The 19,127-nt window shown below is 38.1% G+C and overlaps 1 protein-coding gene across 3 annotated transcripts in view; it reads right to left on the reverse strand.

Moving 5' to 3' along the window:
• The window catches only part of CSMD3 (CUB and Sushi multiple domains 3), a 710,218-nt gene that overhangs the window by 88,062 nt on the left and 603,029 nt on the right, over positions 1-19,127 (reverse strand). For all 3 annotated transcript variants that reach the window (XM_035546237.1, XM_035546236.1, XM_035546235.1), the window contains 4 exons: positions 15,231-15,440; positions 8,264-8,452; positions 3,419-3,596; positions 1,196-1,341 (listed from right to left, as the gene is read on the reverse strand). In XM_035546237.1, the coding sequence (XP_035402130.1) occupies positions 1,196-1,341; positions 3,419-3,596; positions 8,264-8,452; positions 15,231-15,440 (723 nt within the window). The remainder of the gene's footprint in view (positions 1-1,195; positions 1,342-3,418; positions 3,597-8,263; positions 8,453-15,230; positions 15,441-19,127) is intronic.

Here is a 19,127-nt window from a genome sequence, read left to right on the forward strand (position 1 = left end):
AATTCATAAAGTGTTTTAAGCTTCTTCATGAATAATCCTTTGTGCTGCTCAGTTTGCATATATATTACACATTAGCTCCCACACTTGTGGAATGACAATTTGCATAATAACAAAGAGAAATAAGTAAAGGAGATCAAATTCTTTTGAGACTTTATGATCAAGTATGAACATTTTTCCATGTGTTTGCTCATATATTGATATATTCATATACAAGAATATATATAAATTCACATATTCATTAAGGTAAACTGTCAGTTTGCCCTCTACAAACTGCAAGATGCAATGTAAATGCTCAGATTAGGAATCAAAATTGTGAACCATATTGCCCAGTCCTACTAAAGTAGGATATGCTCAATATTCCATAAGAAAAATCAACTGATGTTGCGGGTTTTTGTTTGTTTGTTTGTTTACATTGTGGGACATAGGCTTTTTGTTGTTGTTACTGTTGCTTGTTTGATTGGTTTGGTTTGTTTACATTAAATTTCCTCTAATTCACCTGGTTCTTTTTATCTGTATGCACCTTGGACTTTATTATGTCAAAAAGAAAGTCCTCTAGACTCCAAATCTGTTCAGGATCCAGAAAACAGACTGTTGTCTGTCCGTGTTGCCTGGAATAGTAAATCCAACAGGGATTCACAATGTACATAAAAGTACCCTTGTAATGACAGGACTGCAAGAGACACGTGGCTACAGAAGAAGTGAATGACTACAAAAATGTAATTCAGTGCATTAATACTTACAACTTTAGTCATACAGTCAGTTTTTAATTCAGTGACAGCTAAATGTTAAATACACAGTATAGTTCACTATCTTGATATCTCTATAACAAGAGTACTGCCATTAAAATACTTAAATATCTAAGAGAAATTGCAAGTTCCCCACAAACATTTACATTGTGTGGTATTTTAGAAGCACTGTCAGCAGTGAGAAGATAAGCACCTCGAACTTGCAGGGTCTTGATTCTGTCTTCTTTGTTTATGTCTCCTCACAATGTATTCTGTTTTTTCTTGACTATTACTATACTTAATATATTGGTTGAGAAAATGCTCTATTTTCATTATTCATATTAGTCTTTCACAAATTTGCATTACCCTAATGGTCACTCACATTAATAATAGTTACTCTTCTTAGAAAAATAATTCTATTAATGCAGTAATCAGTACAGACAGTAAAAAGTACAGTTTGTCATGCTTACCATGATAACTAAGTACAAAGAAGCCACTGGTAGTAAAGTCACTGTGAAACTTGATCAGAATCTGATTGGAAGTGCTGTAGACTGATTCTAATGCAGTATTGCCACTAAATTGTCCGATTTGAGGAGAAATTTGGTCTGGTCCATCCCTAAGAAAAACAGATAAAATAAAACTTGTTTGCCTAAATAATTTAGTTTCTCCACAATTAAATACAATGTAGTAATAGAAAAATTAAATCAAAACTAGTACTAAGGACTAGAATTGTACAGAGGACAGAATTGTAATGCAAGGGCATTACATTTTAGTATTAGCTTCCTTCCAGATAATAACTGATGAACATTAAATAATACAAGTTTACATTTTGTAATTGTTATATTGATAATACAATATTAACTGAAAACAATTTCAAAATAAAATTATGAATATATTTCTGTTTTGAAAATTTTGCAGTGGCACTTTTGTCCAAATTCTTGTACACTGCTCCTTTCCCTTCCCCTTGTAGTCTCTAGGGAAATAATATGATTTGGAGAAGCATTTGAATTGTGAATAAATTGTATTTTTTTCCACTGGAAACACTGCTATAAAAATTTCTGATCAGTTTTGTAAACAAATAATATCACAGAAGTGGCATAAACTATTTGATTATATATCCATTATGTACTGAATACTGCTTATACAAGCATATAAATCATATATAAGTAACAGCATGTGTGATACACACACAAATAGCATAATACATGCTTTAATTTCAGAACATAATCCTAAAATTTACGTTAATTGAAACAGGATAGAAAATGTCTAAAAAAAAGCATCAAAGAACATATAATGAAATAAAACTGAGGTTTTAACTTTGTCATAGGATATACACAATCACATTTATTGTTAGAACTAAGCTTATAACACAGACGGGAATATAACTGAAAGCACATGAAATCATTTGGGGGAAAGGAAGAGCCAAATGGAAGGAGTACTGGAAATGGATAGTAGTGTTCTGATTTGTGTGGGCGAAGTACAGAAAGGATGTCTGTATGCATATAAAGATATAACTAAATTCAGGAAAGATTCTGAAGGTCAGACTAAGTTTGATACGCAAAACAAGTGGGGAAGAGTAAAACAGGATTCAAAAATATCTGTCAGGATGATAGTCTGGGTACATAATTCAAACGAAATTTTGGTTAAGCAAAAGGCAAAGCAATCAAATATCTGGGATACAGGACAAGACAGTTTGTAGCATGCAAGGTGAAAGATAACTAGATCCTATAGAAATCATCACAACAATGTACAGAGAACTATTTAGGAAAATGGGAATGAAATCCTGATTTATATAGGAATTTATATTAATATATATAATAAATATAATATAAATATAAATATAATATAAAATAATAAATTAATATTTCTGTGCAACAGAAACAAAACTAATAATGAATATTCCAAATTTCCTCTCACTGTTTTGCACTAGTTAGACTACAAGACTACTCTCTCCACCTGCAGATTCAATAATCTGTGAATTACTGTTTTAGGCAAGCTTCCAAAGTCTTAACTATTGTTGAAACATCTAAGGTGCTCCTGGTAACAGTTCCATGATTACTACAGGAGATGTTCCTCTTGGTTACAGCCTCCTGCCTTTACTTTGCAACTAAGAACAATGGCGGCTTCGATATCTGAAAAGATTCATGATAGACATGGATTCAGGTATACAGAGAATGTAATTTATTTACAGCTATAGTTAGCTCAACTTTTTGTCACAGCCAAATACGAATAAAGTCTCAACTTTTATGTACTCTTAAATAGTTTGAAAGAAGCCAACTTGGAAGACATGAAGACAGTCTTGCTGTAGTTTCTTGTATTGGCATTAAAACATCATAATACACATGGCTGCAACTGCTTATTATCGCTTTTTTCTTAATTATGACTTCTTGAGATGGCATACTTCTGTTAACTTTGCTTGATCAATAAACTGATGAGAACTACTATTATTGCTACGCTATTATTTTTTGTATTCTTACTATAAAGGGCTATGCAACTTTATGTTGCACTGTTATCTAGAGAAAATGATACACTGGAAAACATGGATAAGTGCAAATCACTCATTTTCAGTAGACAGAACACCAGTGTCAAGAGAGAAATTACAAATATACTCACTTTAATTCATACTTTGTTGCACAGTGTTACATGAAGATTAAATAAAGAAAAATAATAATAATAATAAAGTGTTTTCTTACCAGACAGTTATGAAATCATATATTGGCTCTGTTTGGAGAACTGTGAAATTGACATAGATTCCATTCCCAGGTGGTACTCTTACAAGCCAAAAGCAGTCTTGAAAATTTGGATACTCATCAGGGTATCCTGGAGAGTATATGGTGCCATTCATTGCAGTTATATTTCCTCCACAGAGAGCTATAGAAAGGGTATTTGTTTCAAAAACATTAGACACTTTTTGTATTCTTCTTAGATCACGTGAAATTCATACCTTTAAACTCATTTGGTACACTGTAACTAGATTATCTAAAACACCACTGTTTTACCTATAGCAAATAGATTTTACTGAGCTCCTTGCTCCTTACTTTTCACATTGTTAGTCAAATCAGAAAGAAAAATATAAGTAATTCCAAAATTATAAATATTGTCTGATCTGAAAACAAAGTAATATTTAGACATTGGGTTAAACCATTCCCCACACAAGTGAAAGCAATGAACAACATTGTTCCAGCTTTGTGTAAATGCTAATTACAAATTAGCAGGAAAACACATGAATTATTTTCTTTATTGTCACAAGAAGGTAGCCAAACACAATTATTAGATGAAAGAAGAGATATGCTAAGTTGACTGAGAATGTGTGGAAAAAACATAGAGGGGAATTTGAAAATGAAAATTTTGTGTGCCACAGTATGAAAAACAATTTTGCACCTCCTAAGATAAATTTTGGTGGACAAAATAAATCCTTTCTGAAATTCTTCCTGACGTGTTACTTACTAATTTTAGACATCACACAGTATAAGACTAACCATACAGTTTTTGGACTTTCCTAACTATGCATTTCAGGAACACTCTTAGTCCTAACTATATGATTTTCTCCAAAGAGGTTTCAGATACATGTTGAATGTGACACCATCCAAGTAACAGATGAGAAAATATGTTATAGAAACCCAGTTCTGGAAAACTGAGCAAAGCCTAAACCTATGTAATTTGCTTTAATTTACATCCATCCCTCCCCATCGTAAAAAGGCATGGAATGGCAAACCAGATTCCCTAAAATATGCTTAAGAACCTCTAACCAAAGAACAGGTGTTTGGAAATGAAGATTTGCCTCTGGTGGTTCCAGAGCGGTAGGCAGTGAAGCTCCACCATACCACTCTCTCACTCCCCGTCTTCAGAATATGGAGAAAATAAAATGAATAAAAGTCCATGGCTTGAGGTAAGGACAGAGAGATTACACACCAATTACCATCGTGGGAAAAACAGACAGCCTAGGGGAGATTGATGTAATTTGTTGCCTACTGATAACAGACTACAGCAGTGAGAACTAAAAGCTCCGGCCCGGGGCCTGCTCCTGCGGGGGCTCTCCATGGGCTGCAGCCTCCTCCAGGACACATCCACCTGCTCCACCAGGGACTCCTCCACGGGCTGCCTCATGGAGATCTGCTCCTCTTTGGGACACATGGGCTGCAGGGGGACAGCCTGCTCCACCAGGGGCCTCTCCACAGGCCGCAGGGGAACTTCTGCTGTGTGCCTAGAGCACCTCTTGCCCTCCTGCTGCACTGACCTTGGGGGCTGCAGGTATGTTTCTCTCTACATTTTCTCAACCATCTCTCTCAACTGCTGTTGCACAGAGGTGCAACCAGCATCGCTCATTGTCTCAGCTTTGGCCAGTGGCAGGTTCCTTTTTGAGCTGGCTGAAACTGGCTCTTATCTAACATAGGGCAACTTCTGGACTCTTCTGGGCACACCTGTTTGTGTTTAGGTGAAGCATGAGTTATGTCTTACATATATCCCCTTTGATGCTATACTGTAAGGTAAGAAGACTTTCAGAGTTACACCTCAGCTATTCAGAGTTAACAGCTGGTATACTTAATCTTATTTGGCATTTAGCTTCAAAGTCACAAGGTTTTTTGAGCAGTGCTGATCAAATTGATTTTGCGGCTGGGTCTTAGCGGAGTGAAGACATGGACTGATGACTGTCAGCAATAAGATTTCTTGGAAGAGGAGAGGGAAGAGATTCCAAAAGGTTGAAAGACAGAGACATGTTATGAACGGTCAAAGGGGGTTAGCTGGTGCTGAACGCAGGCTTCAAGAATTTGGGGGGAACAAGGATGCAAAATGAAGAGAACAAAACTGTTCAAACAGGAAGCATGTTTAGTGACAGTTGATTCAGATGGTCTGCTTCAATAAGTCTGAGGCATTATATATTATATACTTAACCTGTGCAGCCTTACAATAAATATACTAATGCAAACACAAATTTAAAACAAACTGGTCATCTGTGCTATCTGTCATATACAAAAAAGCCCACATTTATATGCTTTTGGACAGAAGAACTTTACCTCAAATCGAAACAACTAGAAGATACCTAATTACATTTTTCCTTCACTAATTAATAAAATAAAATAAAATAAAATAAAATAATAAAAAGCATAGCATATAAAACTATCAAAAACTTTACTAAAAATACTGCAGTAAATACTTGCACACACACAAAAAAAATCACATGTAACTTTAGAAATTTCTCTAGGAGATACAAAGGTTGGCAATCTGTAACTATGCAGCACACATTAGAACCCCATTATCAATTGGGTTGATCTTTTGTCTACATCTTCTTGTCACATTAATGTGTCACATTAATGTGTCATATCACATTAAACAGAAACAGAGAACTTGCAGCCATTGCCCAGAAAGTTGATCAGAGGTGTCACAGAACAGCAATACGCTTTGGGTTATCTTAGAATTGGTGGTTCTGGTAAGGTAATTCAAAGAAACAGAGTCACTCAATTCAGTAAGTAATTTGGCTTGATTCCAACACACAGAAAATACAGCCAGAACTAACTAAAAGGGAAAAACTAAGCTGTTTAGCAGTTAAGACATAAACCATTACTATTCCCTGAGGATCCATAAAATAAAGGTTCAAACTCATTTGTGATGAATTAACTTCTTACCCTTTCAAAAGACAGGCTGTGTAGGTGTCATCTCTTTCTATATGATAAGGTTTCTCTCTCTGAATTTAGTATTAGATAGGTCTTAATTTAGCTACTGTATCTCCCAGAAATGCCTATGGCTCACTGAATCCAGAAGGATTTTTGAGTAATGAAGCCTAAATTTAAATGCTTAAATTTAGGTTGATGATTTAGAATACAATGTAGAAATGCAGAAAATAATTATTTTTATTATTATTACTATTATTTTTCAGGCGTTCCTTTTCAACATGCTCAATACTGAACATCTGATTCTTCATGCTGAGTTTTTCCATTTAATACAGAAGGAAGTTAGGCCTTTAATCTGAGTAACCCTCCTGAAACTGTGAGGAATCATAAAATCATAGAATCATTAAGATTGGAAGAGACTTTCAAGATCATCTGTTCCAACCATCACCCTACTACCAAGGTCACCCACTAAACCATGTCTCTAAGTACCACATCCAACCTTTCCTTGAACACCCCCAGGGACGGTGACTCCACCACCTCCCTGGACAACCCGTTCCAATGCCTGACTGCTCTTTCTGAGAAGAAATGTCTCCTAATTTCCAACCTAAACCTTCCCTGGCACAACTTGAGGCCACTCCCTTTAGTCCTATCGCTAGTTACCTGCGAGAAGACGCTGACCCTCAGCTCCCCACAACTTCCTTTCAGGTAGTTGTAGGGAGCAAAAAGGTCTCCCCTGAGCCTCCTCTTCTCCAGACTAAACAACCCCAGTTCCCTCAGCCGCTCCTCACAGGACTTGTGTTCCAGGCCCTTCACCAGCTTTGTAGCCCTTCTCTGGACATGCTCCAGGGCCTCAATGTCTTTCTCGTAGTGAGGGGCCCAAAACTGAACACAGTACTCAAGGTGCAGCCTCACCAGAGCTGAGTACATAGGAACAATCACTTCCCTGGGGTCCTGCTGGCTACACCATTCCTGATACATTGGCCTTGGCCACATGGGCACATAGGCGGCTCATGTTTAGGCAAGCATCAATCAGCATTCCCAGGTCCTTTTCCTCTGCACAGCTTGCAAGCCACTCTGCCCCAAGCCGGTATTGTTGCATGGGGTTGTTGTGGCCAAAGCGCACAACCCAGCACTTAGCCATGTTGAACCCATTGGCCCATCAACCCATACTGTCCAGGTCCCACTGCAGGGCCTTAGGTATAGGCTCCTTCCACCATAGCCAGGAATTAAATACACCTCTACAAAATCATAATTTACATATACACTCATTCTATCTCCTTAAAATTTCAGCTATGTGCAAGTAACAGTTCTTTGAACCTGCTTACCTATTGCAAAGATATCAACGCAAAAGGAAAATGTAAGAAGTTAAAAAGTGTAATACAAAAAAAAAAAAAACAAAAAACAACCACAAGAACAACAACAACAACAACAACAAACACCATTCACAATAAATATATGTAGAAAGGATTTCAAAAAGCACTGACTGGAAGACAACCGCACTTCTGCACTTCATAACTTCTTTGACATTTCTATCCAACTTACAAGACAGAATATAAGTAGCCAAAGTTGGGAAATTCAATTTGTTACTCCATTTTCACTTGATTTGGTGCAGAGCTTTTACATCAGCTAGTTAAAAAAGAAGCACAGGTCTCCACATTCATGACCTACAGCCTAACCAGCTGAAAATAAACTTATTTTATCAGATATTTTTTCAGAGATTTCATGCTTTCATAAAACATTTCACCTCTTCAGCATTAGTAATAATAATAATAATAATAATAATAATAAAATCACATAGTGAATTGAATAATTCCACTGTAGAGACTACAATATAAAAATACAGGTCTCTAAAAGCTGAAACAATTTCAGTTATCAGTCCTTAGGAGGAGTTACAAATAATGAAAGGTTCTTAGCCTATTCAGGTCATACCTTCACATCTGGGGAGAGGGTGATTCCAGTTACGGCTAACACCGTGAAGACAAGTCAGAGCAGAATTTCCAATTAATGTGTAGCCAGGAAAACACTCAAATGAAATAGTTTGTCCCACAGTAAAATCTGTCCCAATAACAAAACCGTTCCGGAATGGTCGAGGGTCAGGACAGCTTTGCAGTTGATATGCTGAAATAAATAAAAAATAATGTGGGGAAAGCAAATGAAATATTAATTGTGCTCACTTTAGACTTTCAAAAAATAAAGAAAAAAAAAAAGCTTAAAAGCTTTTCACTAGAATAAAATTAAAAAATCGTGGGCATCCAATATATCTTAGATTCCATCAGAGTGACAATTAAAATCATTGGTTTTAAACCAACAGAAGCACAGTGAAACGTTCCCACAGCAATTCTGGAAATACACATAAAAATTTATTTACAATTCCCGACCTCAGATGGAAAACATACTCATACAAAAAAAGTTTAAATGATCTTCTGTTCTTTAAAACGTTGAGAATATAAACAACAACAAAAACCAGCAACCTACTGTACAGGTTTTTTGGAATGGAAAGAAAAAAAATGCCTGTGAAGGCAAAAATGAGACAAGCCACATTATCTTTTGATTTTACTAAGTACAGGAGTAATGCACTAGAAAAGAAGAGAGTAGGAAAAAAAAATAGACTTTGTGTCTTCACCACTTAGATCTCCAAACACATAGGCCACTGGCAAAAAAAAAAATGCTTTCAAAGTGTACCTTTAAGTACGCCATATTCAAAATGGATCTAATTTGCTGAAAATGAAAATTAAGAAGGTGGCAGAAGAATCTTTAAACTAGAAGTATGGGAAAAGCTAACAGGTATAGAAGACGGATGTGATGCTGCAGTGGGTTTACGTGGCAAGGTTTTCGTAGCGGGAAGCTGCAGGGGTGACTTCTGTGAGAAGAATCCAGAAGGTGCCCCATGTTATATAAGGGCCAGTTTCAGCCGGCTCCAAAAGGGACCTGCTGCTGCCCAGAGCCAAGCTAATAAGTGACGTTGCTTGTGCCTCTGGGAGAGCAGATTTAAGAAAAGCAAAAAAAAGTACAACTGATGCACAGCAACAGCTGGCAGAGTGAGGATTGAGAAACAGCCTTGTAGACACCAAGGTCAGTGCAGCAGGAGGGCAGGAGGTGCTCCAGGCACACAGCAGAAGTTCCCCTGCAGCCTGTGGAGAGGTCCCTGGTGGAGCAGGCTGTCCCCCTGCAGCCCATGTGTCCCAAAGTGGAGCAGATCTCCGTGCTGCAGCCCATGGAGGAGCCCCCAGTGGAGCAGGTGGATCTGACTTGAAGGAGGCTGCAGCCTGTAGAGAACCCCCACCAGAGCAGACTCCGGGCTGGAGTTGTAGTCTGTGGAGAGGAGTCCACACAGGAGCAGGTGACCTGGCAGGAGCTGTTGCTCCTGACAGATGGAACCAATGTTACAGATCCATACTGGGGCAGTTCTTGAAGAGCTGCTGCCTGTGGGAAGCCCCCACAGGATCAGTTCTGGAAGGACGGCATCCCGTGGGCGGGACCCCCGTGTGGAGCAGGAGCAGAGAGTGAAGGAGCGGTGGAGACAAAGCATCAGGGACTGACCTCAGCTCCCATTCCCCATTCCCCTGCACCGCTCAGGGGGAGGAGGTAGATGAGGATGGATGGGGGGAAGCAGTTTTTAGTTCATTATTTGTTTCTCACTGCTCTAGCTTGTTAGTAACAGGTAATAAGTTTGACAAATAATCTCCCTATGCTGAGTCTGTTTTGCCTGTCACAATAATTGTTGAGTGATCTCCCTGTCCTTATCTCAACCCTTGAGCCCTTTGCATCTTATTTTCTCCTCCTTTCCTTTGAGTGAGAGAGAGGTTGTGGTGGAGTAAAACCACCACAGATGCCATTGGAGGCATGAGGAATGAGGCTAACAGTCAATGCACCTCTAAAAAGAGCAGAAGAAAGGTGAACAGCAGAATTGCAATAAATAGGAAAGGGAAATCAGGTAGTTTATACTCCACATCGTTGATGCATACAGTATTAAGGAACAGAATGAAGGCCAAAATGAGAAGTACTGTCACACCAATATAGAAGCCTAAAGCACTAACTAGATGTGCAAGCTAGAATGCTTAAACAAACCAAGTACTTTGATGTGAAAAGCATTGCATAGAGCAGCAAGATGCAACGTTGCCAGGTGACCACCTTCCCAACACTGAGAAGAAGAAGCTTTCTTTCAGGTGGGAGAGTGGCACTGTTGTTTAAGAATTGTAAGTGCCTAATAGCAGAAAAATATTATCAGGAAGAAAGAGAGAAAGAGAGAGAGAGAGAGAGAAAGAAAAAGAAAAGAAAAGAAAAGAAAAGAAAAGAAAAGAAAAGAAAAGAAAAGAAAAGAAAAGAAAAGAAAAAGAAAGGAAAAGAAAAGAGAAAGGAAAGACAAAGGAAAGAGAAAGAAAGAAAGAAAGAAAGAAAGAAAGAAAAAGAAAGAAAGAAAAAGAGAAAGAAAGAAAGAAAGAAAGAAAGAAAAAGAAAGAAAGAGAAATAAAGGAAGAAAGAAAAAGAGAAAGAGAAAGAAAGAAAAGAAAAGAAAAGAAAAGAAAAGAAAAGAAAAGAAAAGAAAAGAAAAGAAAAGAGAAAAGAAAAGAAAAGAAAAAAGAAAAGAAAAGGGAAGAGAAAGGAAAGAGAAAGAAAGAAAGAAAGAAAGAAAAAGAAGAAAGAAAGAAAAGAAAAAGAAAGAAAAAGAAGAAAGAAAGAAAGAAAGAAAGAAAGAAAGAAAGAAAGAAAGAAGAAAGAAAGAAAGAAAGAAAGAAAGAAAGAAAGAAAGAAAGAAAGCCCTACAGAACCCTCATAGGTGGAAATAAAACACCATAAACATAAATATAGTGCTGAATTGCTTCTACAAAACTTATACACACAAAAGTGACAGTGAACAGGAAATTTTACGTAAGATTAGAAAAGCCGCAAATGACAGATAGCAGTAACGGAATATTCAAATATACATGAATGAATTGGATCAATACACAACTGTAATGACCCAAAGAATACAATTTTGAATGCAAGAAATAATTTTCCCTAGAACAAGCAGTTTGAGAGTCCACAAGAAAAGATATTTTTTTAAAGATTTGAACCAACTTGGTACTCAAGCCTTAGTTTGAGCAGTATTCATGGGAGAGATGGTCCATAACAGCAGTCATAATGCAGTTTGAATATCAAATAACCAAGCAGAGGGATATCCAATTTTCCAGAAAGGAAATGTCCAAAAGGAGGTAATTCAGATAAGACTCTTCTAATTGTTATTGCTTTAGAAGAACTGGTAAAACATGTTCTACAATTCAAAATAAAACAAACAAACAAACAACAACAATGAAACAACAAGTGTAGTGGTTCAGAAGAATGCCCATATGATTCAGTAGGAAAGTTAAAGAACTTACAATAGGGAAAAGGTCTGCATTTCTATAATGAAATTCTGCCTTTTCACAGCTTCCAGTGAGGCAAAAATGGTGTCTACCCACCGCACCTGCTAGGCTGAGACTGAAACCCAGACAGAGGGGCCACGACCCCCTAGTAGACACCTCCACCCAGACAGACCTCCCAAGGACTGAAAGAGTCACCCAGACCACCCGTTGCAGGGACCTCCAATATCTGGGAGTGCCCCTAGGGCCTGAAGGCAGAGCTGGGTGTCGTGGGTGCAAGTTTGAATGGATAGACACACTCTCTGAGCAAGTTGCCAGGTTGAGAGAGGAGCTCGGCAGGCTGCAATGCATTCAGGAATCCAAGCAAGAGATTGATGCACGATATCATGCAGTGGCGCAGGCTGAGCAACACCCCTGCCTTAAATCCTTGCAAGGGGGTGGCGAAATAGTTTCCAACCTGAAACCAGTGGAATTGATGGACTCACAAGACAAGGATGGCTGGACCCTTGTCTCTGCTCAAAGCAGAGTGAGGAATCTTCCTCTTGCCCCTGAAGGGCCCTCGTGCAACTGGGACTCAAAAAATAAGAAAAGTGTGCCAGCAACAACAATGGCCATGGTCAAAACCCAGGAAAGGGCAACTGTAAAAAGGTAGATCAGCATACCACTTGTCTAAGAACCAGTTACTTACACAAAAAAAAAAGAAAAAAAAAGAAAAAAAAAAGAAAAAAAAAAAGCACGGAGGGTGTTGGTAATTGGAGATTCCTCTCTGAGAGGCACTGAGGCACCTAGACAATCGAGAGAGAGAGGTTTGCTGCCTACGTGGGGCCTGTATTTGTGACATCACAAAGAGGCTACCAAGCTTGGTCAAGCCAGAGAACTATCACCCGTTCCTGGTCTTTCACATAGGAAGAACTTCCTATGTGAAGGCTGTGACAAGGAGACTCAGAAACATCAAAAGGAACTTTATATCCCTTGGAAAAGATGTTGAAGGGATCAGGAACACAAGTAGTGTTCTCCTCAATCCTCTCAGTCAAAGACTGAGACCTGTGGAGGAGGCAGCATACAGGTCAGGTGAATGATTGGCTGCATAGCTGGTGGCATGATCAGGGTTTTGGGTTCTATGTTTTCAGGTGCACTTTTGAAAGACCAGGCATGCTGACATAGGATGGGATGCACCTGACCACTGGGGCAAGTGTTTTGGGCAGCAAGCTGGATGGACTCAGTAGCAGGGCTTTAAACTAGATTTGGTGGGGGAAGGGGATGCACCTGTAAGTGACTCAAATGAACCCCTGAACGCCAGTACTTTAAACAGCAGGGAAACAGCTGTGAATCATCCCATATGAATTAGGAAGGACTCCTCTAAAAAGATGGCACAGCCCACAGCCCAACTGAAGTGCCTCTACACCAATACACACAGCACGGGAAACAAGCCGGAGGAGTTGTAAGCCACAGTGCATTTAGAAAACTATGATCTAATTGCTATCACAGAAACACGGTGGTATGAATTACACAGCTGGAACACTGGAACGGAGGGCTACAAGAAGCATCACACTCACAGGCTCTCATCCTCCTGGGGGATTTCAACCACACAGATGTTTGCTGGGAAAGCTATGTGGCAGGCAGTAAGCAATCCAGGAGACTCCTGGAGTGCATTGAAGACAACTTCCTCGTCCAGGTATTAGACAAACCAACCAGAGGAGAAGTGTTACTGGACCTGGTGCTCACCAATGAAGATGAACTCATGGAGAAGAGAAGACTCCAGGGAGACTTCATTAAGACATTTCAATACTTAAAGGGGTCTTACAAAAAAGATGCAGAAGGACTCTTTATTAGGCTAGTTAATGATAGGGCAAGAGGGAATGATTTTAAACTAAAAGAGAAAGATTTAGACTAGACATTAGGAGAAAATTCTTCATTGGATGGGTAGTGAGGCACTGGCACAGGTTGCCCAGAGAAGTTGTGGATGCCTCATCCCTGGAGGTGTTCTAGGCCAGGCTGGATGGAGCCTTGGCCAACCTGATCTATTGGGTGGCATCCCTGCCTATGGCAGGGGGGTTGGAACTAGATGATCTTTAAGGTCCCTTCCAATGTGACCCACTCTATGATTCTTTTCACAAAGTGTAAAAACATACAAGGTCAAATTTAAATAGAAAATAAAGAGAAAAAAAAAAAAAAGCAAGATATTTGAAAAATGTCTTCCAGAAGATAGCTGATAATAATATACATATACATATACATATATATATATATATATATTTAACAACATCACAAGCAGGAAACCAGCTGGAGAACTGGTGCGCTCAATACAATATGCTTTTTTTGTTTATACATTCTTATGTTAAAGGAAGAGAAAAGATCAATCTGTCTGTAATTTTTCTGGGTTTTCTCAGAAGAATTTAAAGTCTTTATAATGAATTATGAACATCAAAGATTTTCAAGATTTGAAAATAAGCCTCTTTCACACATCTTAGTGATCTTTTCCAGGATTTGAAACATTGACTTCTTATTATAGAACTGGGAACATATATGCTATGTAAAATCTGTGAAATCAGAATGTTTCAGATTGTATATGTTTGATATAAACAATTTTCTCTTGTGTGGTTAAAAACTGAGAATAACTTTATTGGAATTCTTTGCTCACAAGTAACAGCATCTCCAAAATGATTACTGTTACTAGCAGTAACAGTACACACATTTAATATTACTGTCCTTCTTAGTGGTAGATTTTAGAGTTCCCTTGTGGCTACAAATTATATCATATTACATATTCAAGTGAAGAAAATCATACCAAGCAGTTTAGGTCACAAATTGATTTTTGCTTTAAAAGCTAATACTTTTTGCAGTAGCTCAATTCCAGAATGTTACATAGAGTTCAAGTCAATTTGGGTTTGTTATTCTTGAAGGAGAAATAAGGGAATGCTATAAAGTAAAATCTCTTGAAATCATCCTTTGAAATTATTCACATCATGAAACAGGTATAGTTTAAAATAAACATTTGACATTTTTTCTGTGAACAGTGATCTGATTTCTTTTAAAATGCATATGCAATTATGAACTTTCAGTCTTCACCAGCTCAGCATGGCCTATTTGAGTACAAGAGAACAAGAACCTTCCAGGGAAATTACCAACTAGGAAACAAAATGGAATTGGAGATTTCTAGGTTAGCATTACTCTAAACCAGCCTATATGGATCAAGTGCTCTAAAACAATATTTAGAACTTTCCTTTCTCGAACGCAAGACATATAATTGAGATTCCCATATGATTATAAAGATCAAACAATGGAGATGCTTATTTTATAAGCCCATGCAATGTAAATTAATATGCCAACCAAATTCAAACATAAAAAAAATTATCTGTCTGCCTACATTTTAACTTTTTTTTTTAAGAGAACATGCTTTTTTTTTTTTTTAATTGTAATTCTCTGGATTGATCACAATGTGTAATGAGTTTGAAACAAAAAAATCTTTTATTTCGTATTTATCTTTTAGGAATGGCAAGACAAGAAATAGTCTTCAACAACCACCTTGTTTTCATATAAGAATATGAAACTCTCACCTTGATACACAATATGAAATCCTTGTTTGTTCTGTGAATAATCACTGTGAAAGTATAAGGTAGTTTCATGAGTTGTGCTGAACAGAGAAGCTGGTAGCTGAGGGCCACTTAGTCTCCCAATAACAGTGCTAGTTTCTGTAGATCCACTCCTAACTTCTAAGTAATCATGTATGGTCTCAGTTGAGAAATTCACAAATTGCAGATGGACACCTGAAAAACATTGTCAGCAAATAAAAGCCATTGATATCAATACTAGGGGGGGGCAATAAAGTATGTAAATTTTACACTGATAATATCAGAAAATAATATAACCAATGGAAATGCGTTATATGCTCCCAGGGTCTCGGTGTGAAACATTCTTTCTTCTCATACATTACTAATCCTGAAATGTTAACAAGGCAATACAAACCTTATCTAAGTCATTGAACTGTAAGTTATTTATAACTGTATGCTATTTTGGGGATGTTCAGGTATTTATTAATGAAGAACACCTGAAAGAACACAGTCATTGGTCACAGGCAACATGGATTTAAGAGGGGAAAGTCCTGTTTAACTACCTTAATTTCCTTTTTGATGAGATTACCCACCTAGTTGACCAAGGGAAGCCAGTTGATGTGATCTTTTCGGATTTCAGCAAACATTGTTGATACTGTTTCTCACAGTGTCCTTACAGACAAAATGTCCAGCGTACCAACAGATTTTGCCAGCCTTCCAAAACCCTATACACTTCCTTTCCTACACAGAGAATTCAGTTCGTATCCAAAACTTGTGCTAAGTTTAAGTTGCCATTGCTTAATAACTGCTAACTCATGCTATCTTACTGTCTCTCTCTCTCTCTTTTTTTTTTTTTTTTTAAACTCACTTTGATATAAAACCAGCTCTAAGATTGTTAGCTCTAAGACTGTCAGCACAGAGACATTGGTTTAGATTACAATATTGGTTAACATGAAGGGGAAAAGGGAAAAACTTATGATCCATGACTTCTAACTTTGAAGACCTCTCATTAGAAACATTTAAACAAGTGAAATCCTATAGAAAGTTCCTATGATGATTACAATGAAATCCATTGATTACAATGAAATGTAACAACTTAAATTTTAAATTCAGTTTTATTCACCTCCTATTTAACATATAGAAATGTTGAAAACGTCAAGCCCATTTCAATCTTTGCACTTTTAGTTTTCTTCTAGTAAAGGGAGCTTTCAGATTTCCTGTGCATGAACTGGAAAACAGTGAGTGTTAAATAAATGTATAAAATAAATACAGTGATTAAAATGCAGTGTAGAAAAACTGTTTTTGGTGGAGCTAAACTGATTTTTTTCAGCTAAGGCAAAACTTGAATAGTTAAATTTCCTTCCTAGTGGCAGTGAAATTAAATAGTATGTCAGCAATGTAGAGTCTAAATGGGAGTTTGAAGAGTCATATTGGAATTGTTGGATGTGGGGTGTGAAATGGAAGCATTAATCTGGAGAATGCAAGCAAACAAAAGGATTGAAGGAAGGAGTCAGGACTGCAAAAGAAGTAGGATAGCAATAAACTAAGGCAAGAGGTAGAAGGGAATATATCTGGGATAAAAAGACAGCAGGTTTCATATGCATTTGAATGTAACACCTTATGGAATTTGAAATGGAATCAGTCAATATTCCAGAATTTTATTATTTCTTCTTTATTATAGAAAATGTCTTTGAAAATCTCTGGAAAATAATCCTGTTCCCTTATAGCTCATGAATAGCTTTCTCTGTTGCTTTGATTTAGGATGATAAATCTACTACTGCTATTATTTATTTTATTTTATTTTATTTATTTTATTTTCAATAATTCAACAAGCAGAGATCTTCACGGGACCTGAAGATTCTAGACAGCATTATGACTCATAAAGAAACACTAGACACTATAAGGTCAAGCTCTCGAGTCAGGTAATGGCAGAATTAATGTGCCAATGCTATTTGAATAAAATGCTAATACAAAAAATCAACAATTCACTTGAATCTTGTGACTTTTGAACAAAATACACACATACTAATAGGGTTGTATCTGGAAATTCTTATCCCAAGATAATGTGTTTCCCACAAGGATAGATTCTGTTCAGTCAGTGTTACTGGAGGTTTAATATTCTGTTTAAACAACCCATGCAGAATGAATGGCTTTCTTGTAAATCATGAGTGAACCATGCTTACAGGTCTTAAAATTAAAAAGATCACACAAGTGATTTAAAAAGAACGGAAGAATAATCTGAGCAGATGTAGAAGGGAAAACTATTTGGGATAACAAATACACTTACTGAAGTAGACCCAGAAATTCTGTATTATTAAATAAACAATATGACAGAAGATGGTAATTATCAAATTGAAAACAGGCAGATCTGGAAAAAAAAAAAAAAAAAAAAAAGAATGCAATTCAACCGACATATAAAGAACTCCAAGAAGTGCATGTGACCCTATAAAACTGCCAGAAGTGTAAAAAATTAGAAGGGACAAAGGTATTGGCCAGCTTTGAATCAAAATTTTGCCATAGTAGATTTATTGCAGCCTAGATGAGTGGACAGTGTAAGTGGATTGATAATTGGGTGGATGGCAGAGCTCAGAGGGTAGTGCTTAGTGGTGCAGAGTCTAGTTGGAGGCTGGTAGCTAGCGGTGTTCCCCAGGTGCTGGGTCCCATCTTGTTCAACTTATTCATCAGTGACCTGGAAAATGGAACAGGATGCACCCTCAGCAAGTTTGCTAACGACACAAAGCTCGGAGGAGTGGCTGACACCCCAGAGGGCTGTGCTGCCATTTGGAGGGACCTCAACAGGCTGGAGGGTTGGGTCATAAGGAACCTCATGAAGTTCAACAAGGGCAAATGCAGGGTCCTGCACCTCAGGAGGAATAACCCCCAGCACCAGTACAGGCTGGGGGGCGAGCTGCTGGAGAGCAGCTCTGCAGAGAGAGACCTGGGAGTCCTGGTGAACATTGGGCTGACCATGAGCCAGCAATGTGCCCTTCTGGCCAGGAAGGCCAACAGTATCTGGGGCTGCATTCGGAAGAGCGTTGCCAGCAGGTCAAGGGAGGTGATCCTCCCCATCTAGTCAGCTCTGGTGAGGCCACACCTGGAGTATTGTGTTTAGTTCTGGGCTCCCCAGTACAAGAGGGACGTAGAACTACTGGAGCGAGTCCAAAGGAGGGCTACTAAGATGATTAGAGGACTGGAGCACCTGTCGTACGAGGACAGGCTGAGAGAGCTGGGTCTGTTTAGCCTGGAAAAGAGAAGACTGAGGGGAGACCTCATTAATGTATATAAATATCTGAAGGAAGGTGTCAAGAGGATGGAGCCAGTCTCTTTTCACTTGTGGCCAGTGAGAGGACGAGAGGCAACAGGCACAAACTGAAGCACAGGAAATTCCATCTGAATCTGAGGGGGCACTTCTTCACTGTGAGGGTGACAGAGCAATGGAACAGGTTGCCCAGAGAGGTTGTGGAGTCTCCTTCTCTGGAGATATTCAAAACCTGCCTGGATGGCATCCTGCACAACGTGCTCTAGGTAATCCTGCTTGGCAGGACTTGGGTGGACTAGATGATCTCCAGAGGTCCCTTCCAACCTCGGCCATTCCATGATTCTGTGATATAGGATCCATTCAAAGGTGTTCAGTGAGTTGGCCAATGTAATTGAAATGATGGTATTCTCCGTGCAAAATCATGGTGAATGAGAGAAGTCAATGGTGACCATAAAAAGGCAAAAGATACATATATATTTAAGGCACAAAAAAAGACCTAGGCGATGGCAACTGCAGGTTCACTGCAACCCACATAAAGGTTATGGAACTTGTCTAATTGGAAGTAATTTCCAAACACATAAAGGATAAAAATGTACACAGAACCAGTCAACCTGGATTTAAAAAGAGAAAATTACACTTGATGA

Source organism: Cygnus atratus, chromosome 2 (assembly GCF_013377495.2).
Source record: "Cygnus atratus isolate AKBS03 ecotype Queensland, Australia chromosome 2, CAtr_DNAZoo_HiC_assembly, whole genome shotgun sequence".
NCBI classification, from domain to species: Eukaryota; Metazoa; Chordata; class Aves; order Anseriformes; family Anatidae; genus Cygnus; species Cygnus atratus.